General features: G+C 32.7%; 3 protein-coding genes across 3 annotated transcripts; all 3 read right to left on the bottom strand.

Annotated features, from left to right (window-relative positions):
- Window positions 1-9,204: 9,204 nt before the first annotated feature.
- LOC144567356 (uncharacterized) lies at window positions 9,205-10,151 on the bottom strand. Its single transcript, XM_078317483.1, has 2 exons — window positions 9,966-10,151; window positions 9,205-9,843 (listed from the first exon to the last, which is right to left on the bottom strand). Exons 1-2 carry the CDS (start codon window positions 10,149-10,151, stop codon window positions 9,205-9,207), a joined length of 825 nt encoding a protein of 274 aa, XP_078173609.1.
- A 44-nt stretch (window positions 10,152-10,195) lies between these two features.
- On the bottom strand, window positions 10,196-11,182 carry LOC144549401 (uncharacterized). Its single transcript, XM_078298124.1, has 2 exons — window positions 11,011-11,182; window positions 10,196-10,922 (listed from the first exon to the last, which is right to left on the bottom strand). Exons 1-2 carry the CDS (start codon window positions 11,143-11,145, stop codon window positions 10,227-10,229), a joined length of 831 nt encoding a protein of 276 aa, XP_078154250.1. The 5' UTR covers window positions 11,146-11,182; the 3' UTR covers window positions 10,196-10,226.
- Window positions 11,183-17,273: 6,091 nt separating this feature from the next.
- LOC144549066 (uncharacterized) lies at window positions 17,274-19,981 on the bottom strand. Its single transcript, XM_078297823.1, has 6 exons — window positions 19,786-19,981; window positions 19,324-19,603; window positions 18,832-19,000; window positions 18,300-18,539; window positions 17,694-17,831; window positions 17,274-17,524 (listed from the first exon to the last, which is right to left on the bottom strand). Exons 1-6 carry the CDS (start codon window positions 19,967-19,969, stop codon window positions 17,402-17,404), a joined length of 1,134 nt encoding a protein of 377 aa, XP_078153949.1. The 5' UTR covers window positions 19,970-19,981; the 3' UTR covers window positions 17,274-17,401.
- Window positions 19,982-26,657: the final 6,676 nt, after the last annotated feature.

Below are 26,657 nucleotides of genomic sequence, written 5' to 3'. Positions count from 1 at the left end.
AACACTCCAATTAAAAGTGTTTGGAGCACTCTAGTTGTGTCTCCAGATGTCAAGATAATAGGGCATTTACAACCCTTATAAAATGCTTCAATTGAAGGTGCTTCGAGCACCCTAGTAGTGTCTAGTAGTGTCTTTAGATGTCAAGATAATATGACATTTACAACCCTAATACAACACTCCTGTTGAAGGTGTTTGGAGCACTCTTGTAGTGTCTCTAGATGTCAAGATAATAGGGCATTTACAACCCTAATACAACACTCTAATTGAAGGTGTTTGGAGCACTCGAGTAGTGCCTTGAGTTGGCAAGATAATATGGTATTTACAACCGTAATACAACACTCCAATTGAAAGTGTTTGGAGCACTCTAGTAGTTTCTCCAGATGGCAAGATAATATGGCATTTATAACCCTAATACAACACTCTAATTGAAAGTGTTTGGAACACTCTAATAGTGTCTCCATATGGCAAGATAGTAAGACATTTGCAACTGTAATACAACACTGCAATTAAAAGTGTTTGGAGAACTCTAGTAGTGCCTCAAGATGGCAAAATAATAGGGCAGTTTCAACCCTAATAATACACTCTAATTGAAGGTGTTTGGAGCACTCTAGTAGTGTCTCAAGATGGCAAGAGAAGTGGTCATTTATAATCCTAATACAACACTTCAATTGAAGGTGTTTGGAGCCCTCTAGTAGGGTCTTCAGATGGTAAGATAATAGGGCATTTACAATCCTAATACAATACTCCAATTAAAGGTGTTTGGAGCACTCTAGTAGTGTCTCTATATGGCAAGATAATATGGTATTTACAACCTGTAGACACCCTAAATTGTGTAATCTTGACAATAAAAAAAAAATGTGTGCTTAGCGCAAGTTGGAAAATTCAAGACAAATGAAGAATGTTATCTCCATGCACTTGCAAAATGAGGTACGCTTTGCAATCAATTTTTTTTTAAGCATCATTTCTACTGCTAAGTTTCGAGCTGAAGATGTGTACTATTGGTTGAACAAAATTCAGCACGAGAATAGTATGAAAGATACTTCAAAAAATAATTATATCCACGTTAATGATGATTATTATCGATAGTTTCCTATCCACGATTTTAAGATAAATTCTAGTAGTATGTAGCACCTGGCAAAATTAAAATAAAATCCAAAAAAAAAATATATATATATATATATATATATAGGGTGGGAAAAACACATTTCAAAAAACAATATTATCTCGCAAAATTAAGATAAGATATCAAAATTATGATATGAATTAGTTATTTAATTTGCTAATCTTAGCTTAAACTGTGAAATGCATCGTTCAAGCATGGACAAATATTCGATAGTCTGGAACACTAGTTCTGAGCAAGTGTCACCTTTTCTGTTATGACGGGAGCGAGTATTCAACCCTCGCTCTGATAATCTATCTAAACATGTAGTACGATATTTCCTTCTTAACCTAAGATAAATACTAGCACTTGGGTAAAATGTGATAATACATGACTAAGATTAAGAATTTTATAAAATATATTTCTTTCTTGCATCCTCTTCTAAAAGTTAAGCTAAATATGTCAAAAATAAGAATAATTAAGGATCAGCAAATTAAGTTGTTTTGATAGTCTCAACGGGTTGCACTTGGCGAAACATAGGTGAAACTATTATGCATATTAATTGCCACGTGCCCAAAATTCTAGGCAATTACTTGTCGTAAAAAGAAATAAAGGTCATATCGTCAACGTGCTTGTTTTTCGAATATCACCCTCATTACTCGTTTTATATTATTGCCTCACGTATAAGATTAATGTTGTTCTGTATTCAAAGTCAGGCCATGTTTTATCTTTTAGCATATATAGCAAAAATCAAAAAGTCTTTTAATATATGTAACCATATCCTAGCAGTGTTATTTTCAAAAGAATTACGAACCATCAGAATATTTTTTTTAAATATGTGAATTCTTAGAACCCATGATTTATTTTGCAAGACATTACCATTTATATCAAGCATATGTTTTCGTCCCCAAAATAAAGCTTTTTAGTATGGAAATGATAGTATTTAGTGCACAAGTCACTTTACTTAAATCATTCTAGAATTAGCAAATATGTTTTAATGTCACAAAAATTCAGAAAAATATATCTTCATAAGTTTTGAGCATGATTACACTTAAAAAAAAAAAAAATTCAGAAAAGTTCCAAATGGATTTAGTAGCAACATAACAAGTCATGATTATAAAATTTATATTCACATCACTTGTGCAAGTGGCAAAATCAGCCAAAGAACAACTTGCAACTCATTTTCAGCTAGATTCTAGCTCTTCATGTCATTTCAAGTCAAAAGATCAAGTTGCACCTGAAATTTCAGCACAATCTTTGCCTATTTCACATGATGTTGTTCTTAGATATTAATTGAATTAATCTTCCTTGAAGGGGAACATATCTACTGAATTTTGTAGGTGTAAAACATGCTATCCATCTGCCCAAAAATATTATTTCACAAGAAGGAAATTGTTGATCATATGCTCCTAATAAATTAGATAATTGCAAATCAAAACACCAAAAACATATAAAAAATCATCATTTGGGACCTAAAATTTAAAATCCTACATTATTCACTTGTATTTACAAATATTAAGAATGTTTTATGACTTCATTTCAACTATAGGAAAAATTCCAGCAGCTAGAAAAATCAGCAGCAAAAAATTCAGCAACAGCACCATTTTTTCAGCAGCAAAAAATTCAGCAACAGCACCATTTTTTCAGCAGCAAATTCAACAAAAAAAATTGAGATTTAAAGCAATAAAATTAACTCATTTATGCATATGGTCTAGTCATATCCTTGCTGCAAATTTTCAGCTTTTTATCCTCTTGGAATTGATCAAAGAACAAGGCAAATTTCTGAATTTCAGCAGCAAGAATCCTGCTGCTATGTTTCCTCTTGTTCTTGGTGATAAACATCATTAAGATGTGTAGAATGATCATTAAAATTAAGAAAAACCTTCTAAGTAACTGTAGGCATTGTTTGGATTTTGCTCCTGCATTATAATCATTATATTTCAGTGTTTTCACAGCCTTTTTCTAATTTTAGTCAAATCTGTTCAAAACAGGAACAGCTGTGGGGCATGGCTTCTTGCAGCAGATTAAGCATGATTTTAAGCTTCAAATGGCTTCCAACTCCACCTATAAATAGCCCTTTACATCTTCACTTCATCTTCATGGTTGGTTAGAGCATCCAAAGCACCAAAAGAGAGCAAAACGTCCATAGTTCAGCCCACAGAAAAAAAAACAGCAAGGAAGAAAAACAGTTTTTTCCACAAATGTCCTCATAAAACCCTAACATAATGACCCTCAAAAATCATGAGTGACATCCTTGTTATGTTATTCCATTAACCAAGTTCTCAAAATACTGAAACCATCCATCCAAGCCATCGAAGAAATTATCATGACGTGCTAATAACGAGAATGAAGACCATTGTGGCTTGAAATTTTTTTTTGATTAATTTTTATTCTCTCTTAGTTGCCTTATTTCTGTTTTTTTCTTTTTTTTTCCTTCTTTTTATTGTTGTTTGTCAAGCTTGCTTATCTCATTTTGTAATATACATTATCGTTGAAATAAATTTTTGAAAGCTAGAATTAGTAGAGACCAATTGACCGGGTGAGTGTGGTGCCTAACACCTTCCACATTCATAACCAAGACACGAACCTAGCTTATCCATGGGCATAAAAGAAATTAGATTGTGTATTTCCCGTTGCATTACGGGTGGCGACTCCAAATAAAATTTAAATCATATTTAAAAGGTTGAGTCGAGCGTTGGTTTCGTAGCACGGTAGCTACACAACCCAAATACAACCCTAATATATGGAGCACTCTAGCAGTGTCTCCAGATGCAAGATAATAGAGCATTTAATATCTTTACAGTACTCTAATAATTTATGACCGTTGTATTAATAAAATTCAATTAAATGCCACTTCACATGTCACTTTGACTATGCACAACACAACATGTGGAACAGTTATAAAAGAATATGAAATATTATTAGAGTGGGAAATCGTACTACAAAAAACATGTCACTTTGACCATCGCCCCTTTACCATCGGATGTGCTTCTGCACAGATGGTGTACATCACAAGTGGCAGCGCTGTAATTACTTTGAACTTTTTACCAACTGTTGGGTCTAACCAACCGATAGTGTTGATAGCCCTCTCCTTTGCCATCAGTTCATTTTGTCCAACAGACATGCAGTACACCATCGGTTGGTTAAACTAACCGATGGTGTTGATGGGCTCACCTTTGCCAACTATTAGTTATATGAGCAGTTGGTGTTGCATAGATCAACACCAATTGTTTATTGTATTGAACAGATAGTGATGTTCTAAATTTTGAACGAAAAATTTCAAATTTTAACCTAAGTTCTAAAATTTTATTTACTTGGTCTCTCTCTCTGCCGTCCCCAAATCTTCAGATCTCATCTCTCTCACTCTACCCTAAAAATTCCTTCTCCCTCTCGATCCAAAACCTAGACCCCATCTCCCACTGCCTCCCTCTTCGCTAGTCCTCTCTGTTGATCCAAAACCTCTCTCTCGAGCCGCCAAAACCACAGACCCTGACCTCATCACCGCTTTAGACCCAAGCCTAAATCCTCTCCGCGTCATAACTTCTCTCTCCCGAGCCGCCATCCGTCCTCTCTCTCTCTATCGAGCACCTCACCCCAAACCTCACCCCGTTGTCTCTCTCTCTCTGAGTCCGAGCACTGTACTCAACTGGTACTTTCTCCTTGCCAGTGGTGGTTGTAGATGGAATGGGTGGTGCAGCAATGTATGAGTTGGTTCGTGTTGACTATGACAATCTAATTGGTGAGATCATTCGTCTCGAAGGAGACTGACACAATCCAAGGTACAATTTTTATTCCCTCATTTCTTAATTTCGTTCAATTTATGAGTAATTTGAAAACTTATGAAGGAATAAGTAACTAAGAATTTTGAAACTTCAAATTTTTTTTATGATCGTTGTATAAAGCTGGAATTGATTATTTATTTTATTTTATTTCAGTATATGAAGAAACTGTTGGTTTGTTGGTCAATGACCCAGTTTTGAGAACTCATAAGGTACATATTTAAGTGAGAGATCATTATACATCTAATTGTCATGCAAAATGCCCCGCCAGCAAAAGGTGTCCTCTTCATTTATTGGTCACAATGAAATTCTGCCTTGCATATGTGTTAATTAACGTTGTTGCTCCAGATTGAAGTCGACATGATATATAATTTATATTCTTCTTGCAATTTCATCTAAATGCAACGGTGAATCATAAAAGAGGTAAACATGTTGCCTGACAAGTGGCGATCGAGGTACTGGAGTTCTGGTCATAATTTTGTTTTCTTCAATGTGACATAATGACATATATAAAAGAGGAGGGATCAAGTTACAACAATTTTTGAGTTACAACAACAATTTTATACATTTTCAAAGTCCAAATCGTCAATCCAAACCGTTAGATGTGATCTCCACAATAAAATGTGCTTCCAGATCAAATTTTACATTTTTTTTGAATTTTTTTTACTATTTATTAAGATGGGTACAAAATTCAATGGTCTGAATTTGACTAGTTTTTGTACCCATCTTAATAAATAATAAAAAAATTTCAAAAAATGTAAAATTTGGTCTCCAAGCACATTTTATTGTAGATATCACATCTAACGTTTGGATCGACGATTTGGACTTTGAAAATATAGAAAATAGTTGTTGTAACTTGTAACTTAAAAATTGTTGTAACTTGATCCCTCCTCTTCTAAAAATTGTATGAGAGTTTACTAATCTAATCTAAATGTCTTCTCATGTATGTTTTAAGTTCTGGCAAGGAGGATATTTTAGGACGGCATGATGTACTTGTTGACTCTAATCATGTAGCAAACTTAACAATATGATTTATTTATGATTCTATTTTGATGTCTACTTGACTTGAAAGAAAAACAAAAAAAATCATTTCTAAACTGAGCTGTATTAAAAATGCTAAATTTGTTCGTTCATTCTATATATATTGGAAATATATAACAATAGTGGTATATAATTGCTTATTGGTTCCCTTTTATTTTGGTTCTTTGAAGTGCGGCCAATGAAGAGTGTTGATAATCTAATGAGGAAATTTGGATCAAGCCTTAAAAAGGTTTAATGATTAATTTTTTTTTTTAAGTAAAGAAGCTCCAGTTTGGGTTAGTTATTATGTTTCTTGAAATGCCTTGTAATGACATATAGGAGCTGATCAGCAAGACATGTTTATGGTTTAGGAATTCTAGTTAGAAATTTTGCTAGAAATGAGTTTCAACATTTTTGATATAGCTATAAATTAGTGTACAAATGTTAGTTAGATGATTATGTGTGTAATTGTGATATTTTAATAATTCATTGTTATTATATTGTTGTTTAGTGACATGGTTGATATAATTTGATTAATTGTTAGAATTGTGATTGTTGAATGTTATTTGTGATTATTGAATATTATTTGCAAGCAAAATTGGAGACTATAAATATCTTTGAGGGAAACATATAAAAAATAAGCATTCTAAAAATATTAAAAAAAAAATCAAACACCATCGGTTCATTGTCCAAAACATATGGTAAAAAGGTACTGAAAACCATCGGTTCAGTCCAAAACAGATGGTAAAAAGGTACTGAAAACCATGGGAAAAATACTAACACCATCGGTTCATTGTCCAAAATAGATGGTAAAAAGGTACTGAAAACCATCGGTTCATTGTCCAAAACAGATGGTAAAAAGGTACTGAAAATCATGGGAAAAATACTAACACCATCGGTTGAAAAACCTTCAACCGATGAGAAAAGTACCAATGCCATCGATTTTCAACCGATGGTACATGTACATACATTTTCTATCGGGGTGATATGCATCGGATCAAAAATAGATGGTAAAGTGCGATTTCAACCGATGTGAAAGAGTTTTTTTGTAGTAGTGTGGAGAGAGGAAAAAAGTTGAAATGGAGGTAGGGTGGTAATTGAGGCTTGAGTTTTCTGTGTTGGTTCTACCGTGTAATAGGACTCAAACTTGAATTATTCTTTTTATAATCGATTATAGAATTTATTTGTCGGAACTGATATCGAAAGACTTGTGATCAGTTATTTTCTTGGTTGAGTATTAGTCATATCATTCAATGCAACTATTGCATTGAAATTTAGAGAGGATTGACACACATTAGAATGTTACAGCTTGTTGTTGGATGCCAGTGAAATCTTATTACTTATTTATTTGTTATAATTTTAATTATACTATTTAAGTTATTAGTTTATTCAATAATTATTAATTATCGTTCGTTATTCACTATTTTTGACGGATAATGATAGAAATTATCTTCGGATTTTCTCCTATTTTTTTATTATGAAATCCAATTGCACCTTGAAAGAAAAATATCCTCATAATCCTCTTTGAAGTCATTATTTATATAAGACATAAATTTATTACCCACCTCTCACTCACTAAGGATAATTTTATTCACCAATTATTTTCAAATTATCTAACTCACAGACTAAATTATTTGTAGAGATAGATATAAAATTTAGAAAATTAGAAAATTTAATCAGGGAAGTATTAGAAAATTAGAATATTTAAATCACCTATTATTTTCAACAATCATCAGGGAAGTATTACAAAATTAGACAATTTAATCGGTATACATCATATATTTATACAGATAGTCTGTATGTGCACTGGTTACCTTTTTCTTCATGAGCAAATTAATTATCACTATTATTCAAATAAAAAATATTGCAATTTTCTAATATATAATAGCAGCTGCTGTCTCATGCGGGGAAATATAGTTACAAATTAGCAGTATTATTCAAATAAAAATGATAGTGTTGTTGTTCGTACAATAATTTTTTATGTCTATTTGACTAATTTGCAAAAACATACAATTATTGAATTTTACGATTTCTTCTACTTTAAGATTATGTAGGTTCAAGAAGAATTGAAATTGCAATGTAAAATGCTTGGACAGAAGAAATCATGAAGATATTTGTCAAGAATGCAAATTGTAATACTTTGTACTTGGTAAAGTAAGTTTGAGGCTGTTTTTACAGAACCAAACATTATGTAACGTTTTACTCCTGTCAAAAACACTAAGTAAGAGCTTGATCAAACTCAGAGAAAACATAAAACGTTATAACGTTTTAATGATGTTAAGGGACTGAAATCCAGTTGTACAAGAGTCCTAAAATGTTATAACGTTTTCACAAAACGTTGTAACGTTTTAATTAAATTTAATCTTGAAAAATCCTGTTTTTGATCAAAATTTTACAGAGCAAAACGTTATGTAACGTTTTACAAACGTTATGTAACGTTTTTGAGCATTTAAGCTGAGCTATCAGTCAATTTAAAAACCTAAAAATCGCAAAGGGAAAACATTGTAACGTTTTCAGAAAATGTTGTAACGTTTTAGCTCATTTAGCTCAGTTTTGAGCTGACTCTATAAATAGGGGAATTGGCTTTCTTCCCAAATCAACCTAGCCGTCCCTAATTGCAAAAGAGACGATTTTCTGTGAGCTTGGTTCCACCATTGTTAATTGAGCTTAAAACTTCAATATCTCTCAAACAACCTCAAACCTACTTCACTAATCTCAAGTTAGATTAGGTTAGAGTGATATATTGAGTGTTTCTCTTATTAATCTAGACTTTGAGACTTCATTCTCACCTCGAGTAGCTCGTGTGACTTCCCTTGGTTGTAAGGGCTCGCCGGCGCTCATCTTTTGTTGGCCGTGTGACATCCATTGGTTGTAAGGGCTCGCCGGTTCACAAGTTGTAATCCTTTCGTATTGGATAATAGAAAGGCGCACCACTTGAGGTTGCGAAGCCCCAAAAACGTAGGCCTTTGTTTTGCCGAACTCCGTTAACATCCCGCGTGTCAAATTTCTCTTAACCCATCATTTACTTTCAATCACATTTATTTCAGTTTTTTGAGCTAATTAGCGGTGCCCCTTACAATAACAAGTGTTTGGTTTTGATAAGTTTCCTGTTGCTTCAGAGAATAGGTTGATTATTTTGAAAGCAACGCCACAACTAAAAACAAACTAAGCAAAGACCACCATAGTAATACATTGATAAACATCTGAACATCATCCAAAACAAAATATAACTTGGAAACAGCACATGACGAACATAAGGATAAGGTTCTTTTTTTGTAATGAAATTAAACTAATACTGTTCTTTTCTCAATACATCGTTACATCTACATTAACTTGACATGCATCCCCGTAGAAAGTCTTCACCACCCGCAGGCCACTCAAGCTTTTAAATGAGAAAATCACATTTTTAGCAATTGGCTGATCTTGTGTGCCCACGATACCGCTTTGCCAAATGTTCACAATGATGGTGACAACTGAATCAATTGGATGTACAGTTATAGATCTTGAGAGAGGAAGTTTCGCAACCTTACCCTTGTCAGGACTAACATCTATACGGATACCTTCAGTTTTATCACTATTGAATAGGTAGCTTCTAGCCTCCTTCTCACCAAACTTTAAATTTTGGGCAGTTATACACCCATAAACAATGGTTGTGGAAAATTGACAGTCTGTTAGTGTAACATCTACACGAGCCTCCACGCTATACAAATAAACAGCATAGTTCACCTCTATCAGTCCGAATTGGGTCTCTAATCTTTTGGAATAGAACGTGTCATACCTCCCACCTCTAGTATCATCCCACATCGCCTCATTGTCCCACGACAGCTTATCGAATGGATCTATGAACTGATCGCGCCAAGTTTCATATCTGAATAGATGGGGAAAAACAAGTACAGGATCAAATGGCTCTATGACTGTATTGGGGCCTCTAAGCTTAACAAAACCCTGCAGCAAGTAATTGCATAGCTATACTCATTAGCATTATCAAACATAATAGAGGAGTGACTATATATTTCAGTGGAAAGAAAGGAGAGAATCAAATTAAAATAAAATTGAACAAAATCAACCTCACGAGTAATATTTAGGGGACCCCCCTTTTTCCTGCTGAAGATGACATACGTGGGACATACTCTTAGCAATATGCAACCATACATCTTGTGCAAGTCAAGTCGATCGAATTCAAGGAATTTCACGGAAAACACCTCCATGAGGGACCTGAAGTTGGACAATGACACAGGCAGCTGCTGGTCCATGTCAGTCTGTTGGGGAGCAGAGAGCGAACGAGGCACATTAAAATCCCTGAAGCATTTTTGAGGCCTAGGATCCTCTTATCCAGCAAGAGTGTCCATGAAATTGGCTTCCTGAGGTGCAACATCATCTTCTATTGAGAGGTGGTCGTTTCCTTCTTCATCTAGAGTTTGGCAATCGACCCAACTAACCTTCACTAACACCTTCCCATGGTTGGGAAGAATAATGAACTCTTCAGTAGAGTCTAAACTAGGATTGAAGTTGAACTTCACTGTCTCATCTATGACTAATACATTACTTACATCTATGCTCACATGAACAAACAAAGTTGATTGACGTGGAATTGTGGTTATCCTTCTTGACAAAGGGAGAGGGACCAACTCGCCAGGTTTGAGACTAACACACTCTTCACTCAATTTATGAAAGAGAAAGCTCTTAGCCATAGAGTTGGAGAGAAAACTATTTGATGCACTCACTGTCCCGTGAACCTTTATGAGATCATCTTCTTCTATAATATTCTCAAAGTCAACAAAATAAATATCCAAATGCGCCTCCACAGCATCATTGTAGACTGCAAAGCTAACATCAAGATAGTTGCTGTATGGGCATAGGATAGTCCGGCAAATAAATTGGTTCATGTCATCCGATTTAGCTTGCCAAAAAATTTCTTGACGTACATGCATAGTACAAAGATTGGGATCGATGAACCAAGGGAATATGACTATATCATCCTCTACTGGTATGCTATGCCTCAGGCTGGTTAAAGTGAGATGGCCCTGTGAGTGTTAACTATTAACAAGGGCATGATAATTACATGAATAGTTTTCTTTTAAAGTGTTTGTATTTGATTTAAATTTAATTTACTTTTGAATTAATTTGCGGAGGGTCTAGCGCCTCAGCATCAAAGATGATGAAATCTTTTTTGCAGCTGTGGATGAAAATGACGCCAAAGAAATTTCGGTGGGAGCCAGGACGCTTAGGAAACCCTCTGAACGTCATTTCGGCTGAAAACACCTCGATCCGTGCACGTGTGTGGCTGCCAGTACATCTGCATGCAAAAAGCAAGCACGCCTAAGTACATATACACAAAGAACAGATACAGAGGGTACATATGCTTGATAGATATCTAGAATCATACGATTTCTCTTCTTCTCTGCTGTCCATTTGGTTGCTGCCGTCAGCCCTAGACGCGAAAAGTTGGGTTGCGTTTGCGGACAATAATTAAGAAAGAGAGAGAGAGGGCGGATGGAGAAAACAGAAATAAAATTCTATTTTTGGATTTCTAAAAAAGAAATAAACTTCTATTTTTAATTTCGGTCGGTAAACCGGTGCAGATTTTAACATATCAAATTTTAGTTGCCGCAGAGCTGAGGTAGGGCTGCAAGAACCAAAGCAAACTTAACACAATTTGAGTTTAAGTTTGAATAAGATTGAACTAATTTTGAATAAAATTAAATGCAAATCATAAATTTTTTGAATTGAAGTCAATCGAATTGCGAACTATAATTTTTTTTTTATAGCTCTAGTTATACCGGTAGTTTATGCATTACTTTTCTTCATGTAAAACCAAATTCACACAATTTTCTTTTACTTTTTACGAATTCACACTGATGGATTATGAGACAGTTCAAGATTATCTTATCTTTTATGCTGCTGAAATTGATTAAAATCATAGCATAGACCTAGTTAAATGAAACTTATTCCATTGTTAATTTGTTACGCTGCTAAAATATTTTTCTATGATAAGTTATCATTATATTAATAATTTTGAGGTTTGATATAAGTTTGGTTCATGTATTATTAAAGATGAGGAGGGTTCAAATGCCTCCATGTTTTTGTGCCTCCATCATGCCTCCATCTCTTTCCATCATTTTCAAAGTTCAAATAGTCGATCCGAACCGCTCAACCTAACCTCCATACTAAAATATGTTTGGAGACCAAATTTTATATTTTTAGGAATTTTTTTACTATTTTTTTAGATAGGTACAAAAATACTGTTTTTAGATGGTTCAGATTTACTGATTTTGTACATATCTAAAAAAATAGTAAAAAAATTCCTAAAAATATAAAATTTGGTCTCCAAACATATTTTAGTATGGAGGTTAGGTTGAGCGGTTCGGATCGACTGTTTGAACTTTGAAAATGATGGAAAGAGATGGAGGCATGATGGAGGCACAAAAACATAGAGGCATTTGAACCCTCCTCATTAAAGATTGATGATTGAATCTATTAGTTGCATTATTTGAGATTCGAACCTAAATAGTTTGCAAATCAATTTCAAACAAATAATACCCAGTTTGAGTTTGAATTTGAATTTGAATAAGATTCGGACCAAAGTGTTTTGATTTGTTTCAAAACGAACTAATTCGAATCGAATTAATTGCAAAAAAATTTCGAATCAAACTCAAATTGAATTACGAACTACAAACTTTTTGTGCAGCCCCTAGGCTGGGGTGAGAGAAAGTTCTTTTATGGACTATATAGTCCTCTTCGGAAAGAGAAAACTAACAAATCTGAAAAAAAATTGATTAAGGGAAGAAACTGATAAGGTGCAAATAAATGATGATGATAATAAGTAGATATATCATTTATTTTCATTGACATATTAGCTATTAGATATCATCATGTCCTTTATTTTCATCTTTTAAATTATTTTTGCCCTCCCATCATTCTCCTAGCTAGATTATTTCATAAGGTAATTCAAAATGTTCTATTATTTTTATTTTTCAAACATTTTTAAATTATTTCTTTTACTTTTATTAAATTTTTGTAGACAAATTTAATTAAATTTTATTGACTATATTTTTTGCAAATACAAAATTACATTAGCAAAGTAAAAAATAATTGCAATAATAAAATTACAATATTAGCTTCGATTCAAACAAAATTATTTAATTATTTCATATAATCTTTTATTACTACATAAAAATATTAATGAGTCAGTAATTCTATCCAAACATGAGGTCAAAAAATTTCAACTACTTAATTTTAAGTATGAAACTTGTAAAGATTTACTTAATGATGTTAGAGCATTTTACTTAGCTAAAGGATACACATTTTACTCAGCATTAATTTTAGGTTTTGTTTATTAATTATACAAAAAATGTGATTCGAGTCTATTGATGAAATTTGAAAGTTCATTAGTAATAGTTTGTACTGATTGTCGCACCTTGAAAAAAAATGTATATATATATTTATTAATAATTACTTATGTTTGTAGTATAATTTAAAAATATATACTTCATGTAAAATATTTGTTAAGTTTGAATTTTAAGGACAAAATTCTTTTTAAAGAAAGAGAGAATGTACGTAACACGTACTTTATCAATAGATTATATTTTTGTTGTAATGTATAAAAGTAATTATAAGTTAGTGTTTGAATTTTGAGGACAAAATTATTTTCGAAGAAGCTAGCTAGAAAAGAATGTAACGCTATGCATTTTTTGATACAACCTAATTGAAATATTCATTTTTTAAATATAATCAATATGTAACGCTACGTCATTAAATTACTAAATTATAGTACAACGTAAATAGTTTATATATTTTTATTTTTCTTTCCTTTATTAAATAGATTATTTTAATAAATTATCCAAAATAAACCATCTTGAATAGAAATCACTGTAGTCCAAATTGCATCAGTATGTAAAATAGTTTATATATTTATAAACCTTAGTAATTAATAGCATAGGGTTTTCAACAAGTCATAATTAATTACTCAAAATAGATATAATAACTTAAACAAAAATAACTACTTTGCAAATGTTGCCGCCTCCTCTTTTGTAATTAGTAATTTCCGGTCATTTACAAAATAACTGCTCTCTATATATATATTTGTAATTTGGTACTCTCTCTCGCCTCCTTCACACAAATTAAAAAGGAGAATTATATTTTGTTATTTCCTCTTTCCTTCGTGACTCCCATCAGAGACTCAAACCATGAAAATAAGGTATTCTTATATTATATTCAATTAGTGCTTCGTAAGTAGATTAAACAATCTCTTACATTTATCTATTTGTTAATATTTCTTATATTTATTATCCGATATCATCTCTAGATTATATTTATTTATTTGATAAAGATTCCTGAAAATTTTATAATTTCTGTAAATTATTTATTTAATAAGATTTCCTGATATTTATTATTTAATAAAATATATAGATTATATAATTAATCGATGGAATTTAAGAAGGATTTCAATTGTCAGAACTTTTGTTATTTCATAAATCAGTTTGTTTAACAATAATCAAATAATTTATATATTCAAATTTTGTCTTTTTTCAATCTTTGGGAATCGGCATATATGCAGGAGTAACAAGATGTTAATTCGTACTATCAATATATGTATGTCTTCTTTATATAAGTCAGATGATGAGTTATTTTAATTAATTTGATTCGTAACGTAGAGTTTGATGATATATGTTATATATCAACCGTTTGATATTAGTGCTATTGAGTAACTTCAATTAGTTTAATATATGGTAAATTTTCACGGAAGACTCTGGGAGTTATTCACTAATGACCCCGAAGTTATTTTTATTATAAAGAACTCTTAGTTCTAATCATAATAATTATATTTTGTTCAATAATAAAAGTATATAAATAATAATTTAGAAATCATGTTTCTAAATTATCGGTTTGTTTGCCATATTGTCCCGATCTCATGTTGAATATATGTTGTGTTTGAATTAATTGTGATGTTAAAATATTTTATTTGATTCAAGACAAGTTGCACGAGAACTTATTATTGATAGTATATAATGTGCACATGTCTTTGTCTTACGTGTAAATACGTAGTTGGTTGTCTCGAAGTGTGACACTGACATAGGAATCTGATGATGGTAACATCTTGTGGTACAGACATGATTGATTAACACATTATAATTTTTAAAAAGTCATTCTGGTATGCACATCCTTTATTTGTACTTGTACGGACATGGTTGAAATAGTATAAACACATTTTATGAGTTGTTTGAAGATCCCAATTTCGTTTATTTTTCTGGTTTCCCACCTAATTGACATACATTTCCTCAAAAAAATTGATATTTGTGTATATGCACTTGGTGATAAGATTGTTCACTCATGTCTTCAGAAATTCAACCTAAAAGCCATTAATATTTTTACGGTTTTAGGTTGAATTTCTGCAAAAAGAAATTGTAGTTTGGATAGATTTTGAAATTTCTTAGATTGAAGTGTAGATTTTGAAATTTGATATATTTTTGGATGTTAATAAAAATTTGGCTAACATTGCTGTTAATATTTGCATAGAGTAATTTTAAGGCTAAAATTGCTGTTAAAATTTCTACTGTACAACCAAGGAAAAAAATGATACTATTTTTTTTTAACAATTTAGACATGTATATGATTCTCAATCTTCCTATTTGAATTACATCATGAAATTATTGTTACTTTATCTAATTTTGTAATAAATGCCGGCGGTCCACGCAAAGATAATTCTTCTAATTTCAAAGGTTTTGAAAAACAGCCTTAAATTTGTTTAATGAGAGGATAATATTGTCAAAGAAAATATTTTCTCTCACTTCAACCGTCGGTAAACAATCATCTGATTTGTTGAAATTCTTAAGTTTAGATCCAGACCTTTAGATTTAAATCCGCTCAAATATTAAAGGATCAGGATTGACTCGATTTCTGATTGGACGGTCCAAAAATAAATTCAAAAATTTGGGAATTTTAGTAACTCAGTGAATAAGAACCCTTGGGCTTAGCCCTGAATTTGGGCCGTCTGAACGTGAATCTGAACCTTCTATTTCAATTCTTCCTGCGTAGATATTTTTTAGTGGTCCAAAAATAAAACTCCAAATTTGGGAATTTCAATTAACTCAGAAAACATTTTATTTCCCGATTGGACGGTAAAAAAATAAACCGAACATTTGGGCCTTCTGAACGTGGAGTGAACGTGGGTATCAACCTTCCATTTTTAATTTTCCTTGTGGATATATCTTCTTCCCGATTTTGGGCTCAAAGCCCTCTTTTTCAGCTTCCCGCTAGTTTCTCAATTCCAACTGCAGTTCTCCGATTTACAACTGGACGGATCGAACAATCGATATGAACCATTCAACATGTATATATGGACCATTCAACTCTGATATTGATCCATAGTACCATAGCCTCACTAAACAAAATATGATTTTTTTTTATCAGTGACAATATAATATTGTAAGTATAAGCTATATAGACCTTGTTAAGAAAGATAAAAAAGAAAAAGAAAAACAATTAACCCCAAAACCCCAGAAGTTAAATCAACTGATAACGAATGGCATTCAATCATAACGCAAGTATGTAACATACCTAATTGTTACACGTCGGTATCAGTGGGGTAATCCTGAATACGTAAATGTGCCATTTTGAATTATCTCAGTACGTATTGTCATCAAATAATGGCCATACATTAACCACTAACCACCAATAATTTTCATCTGATTGTACAAAATAGATTGCACCGTTTTGCAATTGCTACGACCTCTGCAGCTACCATTTTGTCCATACCATTGCATGCAATATCTTAGCAGTACATGACAGTCGACTAAACCACAATATATTAATGAAAAAAAAATCAGCCCAGTATTGTATCAAAGCAAGAGAATCAAGATAGGGTGGTTGTCAATAATCTAATCAATTATTTCCTGCTAATTTTATTTCTCATTTAAATTTCATTTCAAAAATTCCTAAAAAGTTGGCAAATAACTTTTCTTTTTCTTTCTTGAAAATGATTCTAGTTGGGCTGTTAATTTTCATAAACCTTTGTTTAACTCTGACTTTACTTAATCTTTTTTAAAAAATATTTAGGTGTATACGCAAAAAAAAATTTAACGGAGCAGTTTTGGCTCCATGCGGCACACAAACTATATTTAGCACTGTTTTGATTCTATAGTCCGTGCGCCGTTAAAATATTAAAATATTTACCCGTGTTTTACCAACCAAGGATGTTGTGCATCATTTAACTACGGCAGCTGGTTGACAAGGTTCAACACTATTCGGTATCATCCCTATTCGCTTAATACATGTAGCTATTTTCAACTTTAATTAACACCAATTTAAATGCTTTTGGAGGTACTAAACTTTCAATTCTCTTTCAGTACCGCAACTGAAAAACACGAGCATTAGCAAAACGAACATATACATCCACATTTTACTAACATCCTATAAATTCCTAAAAAGGAGGAAAGAATCTAACTCTTCCTCTGTTCACAGGGGTTGAAGCAGACATGTCAACTAAGAAACATTGAACGGACTACTACTCTATAATTCGGTTTACAATTCCAACTGCAATTGTACTCCCTGACAATCTTAAGAAAACCCTACCAAGTGCTCGACATGTTGCGTATTCTTCGACACACACTTCTCTGTCCAGCTTTACCTAACAAAAACCCAGAAGAAAAAAAAAAATTAGCTTCCATTTACTTTCTTATTGGAGGAACTATGGTTGTGTCTATTTTTTGTGGCATCTACAACCACTGAAACCAAAACTGATGAATCTTGTGAAAAATTGTAATTCAATTAAACAGAAGGATGATATAATGACATACAGTTATTATAGCACTTTGTTTGCCTAAAAGCATACGCGGCGGCGCCTTCTTAAAGACTTCTCCTGTTTTTTTATCTATCAGTGAAATTATTTTCTCTACCTGTGCAGAGGCCTTTGCATGGTGTATGTAAAACTCTACCTAAAAATTAAATCACCAAGTGCCAAATCAGTGTATTGTAGTATTGAATGACGCTATGGTAATATGTATATTACGGATCGACCCGTGCTATGGATCCATATCTCTATTTTGAAAGTTCAACCAATTGATCGGAATTGTTCCCCATATGACAATGCACTTGCAGACCACATTTAAAATTTTTTAGAATTTTTTTACTACTATTTTAGATAGTTAGAAAATCACACCTTTTGAATGGTCCAGAATTTTCAATTTCTGCATACCTAAAAAAACAGTAAAAAAATTATAAAAAATGTGAAATTTGGTTTGCAAGTACATTTTCATATGAGGATCAAGTTGAACGGTTCAGATCGACTATTTGGACTTTAAAAACGAAGATATGAGTTCATAGCGCAGGCCACCGTGTAATATGTATATTTCCATAACCTCACTCCTGTAATTTTATTAAAGCCTATATTCTATAAAACTGACCTGAGTACCAACTAAAATTGGGGTTCTTATTTCCAGAACTAAAATCTTCAATTCCAGAATCGAAGCAACTTGTACAGGGAAGTCTACGTGACAGAGGGTCCCACCAGATGTAAGTTCATGAGCTTCAATATTTTGCAAACTAACGAAAACAATATCCCCAGCTCTTGCCACATTACAATTGGCACCATTTTTTTCTATGGTCCTTGCTGTTCCTGTAGTGCCTGAAGGCATAACTATAACCTGAGAGAGAGAGAGAGAGAGAGAGAGAGAGAGAGATCAGAAATAACAAGCATGAGAACAGAATTTTTTCGGCAAATTGGAAGCAGTCCTTGTTTGTAATATGGAAATGCAACCAAACTTCTTTATTACTGATGTAATAATGGCTAGTTGTTGATATAACTCCTTTTGTATTGATAGTAATGAATGTTTGATTCTAAAAAAATATTTTAAAATTTGCAAATACTAGCCATTATACAATACACGAACCATCTGGCAGGCCATGGCAGGGCATAGTAAATAAGATATTAAATACCTTAGAGTCAACACCAATTGCACCGGCCTCCAACTTGCCAGAAACTACCAATTGTCCAAGAGTTCGAGATGAAGGAATGTCGCATACAGGTAGAATTAATGGCTTACAAATATCTCGACTCGGTGTTGGTATGGAGTCGATGGCATCTAAAAGACAACCTCCGTTGTACCTAAGTACATTTGTACAAGAGGTAATTAATATAAATAATATGTACCAGTATTACGGGATTTCTTTTGGAAAATATTTGAGATATCAAGCCTCAGTCATGCAACCAAACAACAAAAAGGCACAAAATGAAAACAAAAATAGAATTTGTTTCAAAAACCGTATATGGTGCATTGTCATCCAGTGTGATAAACATTGTTTCCAAAACAAGAATTTGCAAATTAAATGACCTATGAGATGGAAATTTATAAAGATTAACATAAAATACGTACATAAATAAGAGACCAATTAAGATTGCATGAAAGAAGAAGTTAAAATTTGAATTACCAAGAAGACAAACGAGCATCAGATGCAGGTGCGATCAAATTCTGATTCTCCATTGCGCTTAGTGGGATCCATTTAAGAGCTGACTCCTTGAATCCACAAGAACGAAAAAATGGATCAAGTTGAAATTTAATCGAATCAAATATTCTTTTTGAATACTCCTCAGAGTCTAATTTGTTAATGGCCACAATTATATGCTCTAAACCAAAGCTTCTAACAATTTGTGCATGCTCCTTTGTCTGATCCATACCAGTCATTCCAACCACACCAGCTTCACAGGCACCTATATGTCAAGATAGATGGATTTGAATATGTTAATCACCAACAACTAGAAAAAAATGAAGAAAGGTACGTCCAATCGAATGTCATTCATAAGTATTACTGTCTTCACAAATGCAAGAATTGCCATGGACAAAAATATTTATTTTTGAAAAGAAAAACTCTTGTCGAAACTGACAACCTTACCTATAGAGGCATCAATTACTAGAATTGCAGCATCTGCTTGTGCAGCACCAGAAATCAAGTTGGGCACAAAATCCTTATGTCCAGGTGAGTCCAGTAAAACCACATGGTAGTTTATCGAGTCAAAATTTTTTAACGAAACCATCATAGTCACGCCTCTCTGCCTCTCATCAGGGCTCTCATCCATGGCCCAAGCATATGCAAACAAGCCCTGCTGCTGCAATGGAACAATAATTTAGAAATACCAAGTCATGAAACATGAAAAAACCTTCCCTTACTGGATATTTGCAGAGAAGTCCCTACATTATATAATATGAAAAATTAAGCTGCTCCACCCTGATAAAATTAGTGCCTTCCTAAATATAAAATTTTAAGGTAGAATTACTCTTTCTAGCCTTTTTTTTTCTCTGCAATTATTAACTAAATACTCTAGTAGTAAAGAAACTATGTGACCTTATTTTTAGCTTCTTCCTGTAAATGTAGCAATCTGCTGCATAATGTGGACTTGCCCGAGTCAACATGACCAACCTGTTTAACAAGCAATTTATGCAGTTTATTATTATCTGCAAATGACAACCCATTGTGAATATAAGATTAATTAAATTGAAATAGAACCAAATTGCCATCAAAATTTTTGAATTGCTTCAATGAAAGCACAAAGAGAATAAAAGATTCCTTTTCAATTGAATGAAAAACAACTGTTGCTCTAATATCAATTTTTCAATTAAGGGATTGGCTGTTATGCCCAAAGAGTCTTACAAATGTGCATAAAGGGGGATGAACATATTAGAAGTCTTTGTTGAGGACATTTAGTTGAAAGAAAACTTACAATAGCAAGATTTAACTGGTTGCGGAAACTCGGCTCTTGACTTTCAGATAACCTCTGCACCTCTTTTTCAATTCCAGTAGAGGAACCACCGCTTGCATTTTCTGAGAAAAACTTTGTTTTCTTCTCTTTTCCCTTAATGTTGGATGGAGATTTAGTCAAAAGTAATGTTTCACCTGTTAGAGGAAAAGACAAATAAAAGGTAAATATATTAGTTACATTTAAGAACAGAAAATTAAAACTTGATTAATATAAAACTCCCTAAACATTAAATATTCATACAAGATAGCAGATTTGCAGAAATATTCATCAACAAAGTACCTATGTGGATAGACCGCTTCGACTTGGGCAGTTCATATGGAATTCGCATCCTCTGAGATATCTCAAACTTTGAGTGTTTTTTTTGGAAAAACATTGAGATATCTCAGGGGATACGCACTCATTCATATGCTCTATGGGGCCCACCAACACTCAAATGAGTATAGAAACTCTCAATATATATAGCTAATTTCAGCAGCCCTTTCAATGAAAATAAAGACTTGGGCATATTTGAAGCATCATAAATCTCACCTATAAAACAAATAAAGTCAACTAACCATTATACTATGATTAGTAACATGAATACAAGTAATATTAGAGGACCTTTTACTGTCAAGTCAATTATGAAAAGCTGAAGCTGATTTTTTTTTTTATGGTGTAAGGGTAAGAACCTCAATTCAACTCTCCATAAAGTCAAACCATAGGCTAACAAATGAGTTACCACGATTATACAAAACATATACTAAAATTAATACAAAAGTTAAAATAATACGAGAGACGCCATGATTGGGGTCTTCTAGTTCACCAGGGGGGATGCCATCAAGCTGGTACAATTGAGTTCCTTTTCTGCGTAATGCTAACCACAAGCCTTGTCCTGAATTTTGACCAGAGAGAAACACATGCGAATTTATTGACCATCTTTTAGCTAACTCCATGTATTTATCACCAACAATGACCGTTTCCTGGGATTTATCAAATCCTTCTATAAGCACATCATCAAATCCTTCTATAAGCACATCTCTTATTGGTGTTATCCTTAGGGCTTCTGCAAAATACAAGATCAGCACAACAAATGCTCTTTTAGCTTGGTTGTAGTTAACATTACTTGTTCCATTATCTAGCTCTTGTGCGTAGTTATCCAAGGTTGTAATTGCACTATTCAATGCAAGTCTAGAGATATTTAGTTGAGCAGTATAACCCGGGTATTTCCCATCAAAGTTTAGGGATTTTCTTTCACCCGGCAAACCCGAAAAACCCTCTTCTTCATCTGTAATCAATCTCCAATGATTATTTGGATGGTTTTCTTTACGGCGATAGCCGTAAAGCCACAAGGACTCCAAAGATTTCACAATTTCAATACTCCTCCCTATGTCATTCGTCACGTGAATCACAGACCATCTCCATTCTTGAGCACGGGTTGCTGGGCCCACAACGCCCATCCCAGCGTGAAATTCACAGTGATTAAGCACACTTGCATGATGGTTTCGGATGAAATCTGAATATTTATCATCCGATATATTAAAATGGTCTTCGAGTACTATAGGCATTGAACCGGGGAAGCGCTGGAGAGGCTGGCAGAGAAGGTGGCACAGAGAGATGATCGAAGGAGTCTACAAGAAAAATCAAGGGTAAAAAAATCAAAAAGTTGAATTTCTATGTATGTACAATTTGTAACTCCAACATTCTCCAAATATAGTACTTTGGTAACATGTATCCATTGGTACACAATATTACATCCTAAGAAACACACCTAAAAAATAACATAAATTGGTACCAAAAATTCAAATACAGTACTGACAGGTACATACCAATCTCAGTTTCAGTATTTGTGTACCAATTTCAGTACCAGTACACATGACTTTGACAAAAGAAAACTGGACAAGTTAAAGGTTAAAAAGTGGATCAGTACAAGACCAAGCAAACATTCCCCCTTGTTAAAATATTCTAAATGGCCTTACAAAAGTATACAATGTTTAGAAATATTCAATTTAGCAATTCAATGAAAGCGTTCTTAATATGATCATCGCTTCTCTGGTTACCTCAGTGTGCTAAGGTTGAGTAGCGAGCCGTGGACTCAGCTCAATGAGCATGAGCGCTTCATCTGGTCGCCATCTCACGCCGCCGAGTCCAGTCTCTCTCCGGTGGCGGGGCGATCGAGATCGGAAGTCGGGAGAAGGGAAGCGTGGGAGAGAAGAAGAGACTGAGAGAGAGGCGGGAAAAGGGTAAACTAGCGAATTCTCTCGGTGGGCCCGTCTTCCTCTCGTTACGGAAATAAATCTGCTGCGATCCTACGATCGCAGGGTCCCTGCGATTCTAATTTCAACCGTTCATATATTTTGAGATCCGTGTACAGAAACTCTCTCTTTTTAAGATTCGTACAATGTAATAAATGAAGGTTTGAAATTGAAATCACAGGACCCTGCGATCCTGTAGAATCGCAGCAGATTTGCCTCTCGTTACACGCCTAATTAAATTGGACGGGTAGGATTTCGTCCACGGAGAGTAAGATCTTTACTCCTTTGTCTTTCCGTGCCTTCTGATTTTTGTTTTATAGAGTAAGCCTTGTAGATATCACTCGCTCTTCCCCGATTTTTTTAAAAATACCCAAAAAAATAATTATTTTATTAAAAATAACCAAGTTTTGGATGGAATTTGAAAAATATCCAGGCCGCAGATTTTTTCTGCGCTCCGGAATTTTTATTCCGGGCCGCAGAAAAAATTTGCGCCCCGAAATTTTTTTTTTTTTTTTTTTTGAAATTTTTTATTCCGAGCGCAGATTTTTTCTGCGCTCCAGATTTTTTTTTTTTTTTTTTTTTAGAGTTTGGAGAAAAAAAAAATCCATTATGTATGTGTATGTATATGTATGTATATGTATATGTATGTATATGTATGTGTACGTGTATGTATATATATGTATATGTATATGTATATGTATATATATATGTATATATATGTATATGTATATATATGTATAGAGAGTGGCTAAGCTCAAATCGTTTGTTCCTGGGCTCAGGAATAAACGATTGGGTTCTCCAATTTTCGAAGTTCAAACGGCCGATCCAAACCGTTAGATGTTTAATCTATATTAAAATGTGCTTGGAGACAAAATTTCATATTTTTTGGAATTTTTTTACTATTTATTAAGAGGGTTTGAAAGTCGCTGTTTTTTTATGGTGCAGAATTTTAATAAAAACAACAACTTTCAAACCCTCTTAATAAATAGTAAAAAAATTCCAAAAAATATGAAATTTTGTCTCCAAGCACATTTTAATATAGATTAAACATCTAACGGTTTGGATCGGCCGTTTGAACTTCGGAAATTGGAGAACCCAATCGTTTGTTCCTGAGCCCAGGAATAAACGATTTGAGCTTAGCCATTCTCTATATGTATATGTATATATATATATGTATATGTATATATGTGTATATAATATATGTATAACTCATTTTTTTTATAATATATGTATAATATATGTATATGTATATAATATTTATGTTTATGTATATGTATATGTATATGTAGATGTATATGTATATTTTTTTTAATTTTTTTTTTAGAGTTTGGAGAAAGAAAATATCCATGGTCTGATTTTTTTTAATAATATATGTGTATGTATACATAATATAATATGTGTATAATATATGTATATGTATATGTATATGTATATATGTGTATATAATATATGTATATGTATATATGTGTATATATGTGTATACATATACATACATATATTATATACACATATATACATATACATATATATATATATACATATATTATATACACATATATACATATACATATACATATACATATACATACATACACATACACATACACATACACATACACATACACATACATATACATACATATACATATACATATACATACATATACATATACATATACATATACATACATATACATACATATACATATACATATACATATACATATGCATACATATACATATACATATACATACATATACATACATATACATACATATACATAATGGATTTTTTTTTTCTCCAAACGCTAAAAAAAAAAAAAAAAAAAAAAAAAATCCGGAGCGCAGAAAAAATCTGCGCTCGGAATAAAAAATTCAAAAAAAAAAAAAAAAAAATTTTCGGGGCGCAAATTTTTTCTGCGGCCCGGAATAAAAATTCTGGAGCGCAGAAAAAATCTGCGGCCTGGGTATTTTTAAAATTTCATCCAAAACTTGGTTATTTTTAATAAAATAATTATTTTTTTGGGTATTTTTAAAAAAATCGGCGCTCTTCCTTTCGCTCCCATGATCCCATCCATTCTCTCCAACTAGCGGAACCAAGGAAGTAACTAACACCTTGTTTGGATGGAGAGTAGAGGGAGAGAAGATATTAATATGGAGAACAAGATGAACGGTTTGGATCGACCATTTGGATTTTGAATTTTAGATTTATGGTCCAATGCACAAGCCCCTCCATGCATTGCAATGCACCATAGCCCATCTCTGTATATATAATATAATATACGTATATATATGTATATATAATATAATATATATGTTAAAATTTTTATTCGACCCGAACCATTCAACAAAAATTTTTATTCAATCCGAACCGTTCAAAAAACATTGATTTTCTACCCATCTTAAAAAATAGTAAAAAAATTTTAAAAATTATAAAATTTCATCCCTAACCATATTTTAGTATGGATATCATGTTGAACGGTTCAGATCGACAATTTAGACTTTGAATATGAAGAAAATGAAGATATAAAATATGAGGTATGATGAGATATAAAAAAAATGAGGCATTAGAACCCTCGTTTAGTGCCTCAAAAATTCAGTTTAAGTTTTCGTTCAACGATAGGCATTCAACGATCGGTATTTTCAAAGTTTTCAAAGTACAAACAGTCGATCCAAGCCATTCAACATGATGGATATTTTAAAATGTGCTTGCAGATCAAATTTTATATTTTTCTAAATTTTTTTACTATTTATTAAGATGGGTACAAAAATTCAATGGTCTGAATATAACGATTTTGTTAAATACTCAATAAATAGTAAAAAATTCAAAAAAATATAAAATTTGATATGAAAGCACATTTTAACATATATATTATATTATATTATATATACATATATATATATATAGGACTTGGCTACGGTGCTATGGGTAGCTAAGAGGTCTCCCGTGCTACGGCTCAATATTCGACTTTTTAAAATCCTAACGGTCGACCCGAACCGTTCTTCTTGTTCTCCATATTAATATGTGCTTGGAGACCAAATTTTACATTTTTTGGAAATTTTTTATTATTTTTTTAGATTTATTGAAAATCGCTGTTTTTCAGACAAATCTGGACCATAAAAAACAGCGATATTCAATAAATCTAAAAAAATAGTAAAAAATTTCCAAAAAATGTAAAATTTTGTCTCAAAACACATATTAATATGGAGAACAAGATGAACAGTTCGGATCGACCATTAGGATTTTGAAAAGTCGAATATTGAGCCGTAGCACGGGAGGCCTCTTAGCTACCCATAACATATTAGCCAAATCCTATATATATATATATATATATATATATATATATATATAGAGTACGGCTAACGCGCTTCCTCTGACATATGGGCCGAAATGCTTCCGGTGGAAATTTGAAATTTCAAAATCCAAAAAGTCGATCTAAACCGTTCATCTTCTTCTCCATATTAATATCTGCTTGGAGACCAAATTTTACATTTTTCTGAAATTTTTTACTATTTATTAAGTCATTTTGAAAATCGCTGATCCAACGGTAGCTTCTGATTTTTACTGTTTGGTAAGCCACTGTTGGATCAGCAATTTTCAAAGTGGCTTAATAAATAGTAAAAAATTTCAGAAAAATGTAAAATTTGGTCTCCAAGCAGATATTAATATGGAGAAGAAGATGAACGGTTCAGATCGACTTTTTGGATTTTGAAATTTCAAATTTCCACCGGAAGCATTTCGGCCCATATGCTAGAGGAAGCGCGTTAGCCGTACT

This window comes from Carex rostrata, chromosome 2 (genome assembly GCF_964058835.1).
Source record: "Carex rostrata chromosome 2, lpCarRost1.2, whole genome shotgun sequence".
Taxonomy (NCBI): Eukaryota; Viridiplantae; Streptophyta; class Magnoliopsida; order Poales; family Cyperaceae; genus Carex; species Carex rostrata.
The sequence above is the reverse complement of the archived record's forward strand: the minus strand, read 5'-3'. Positions and strand labels throughout refer to the sequence as shown.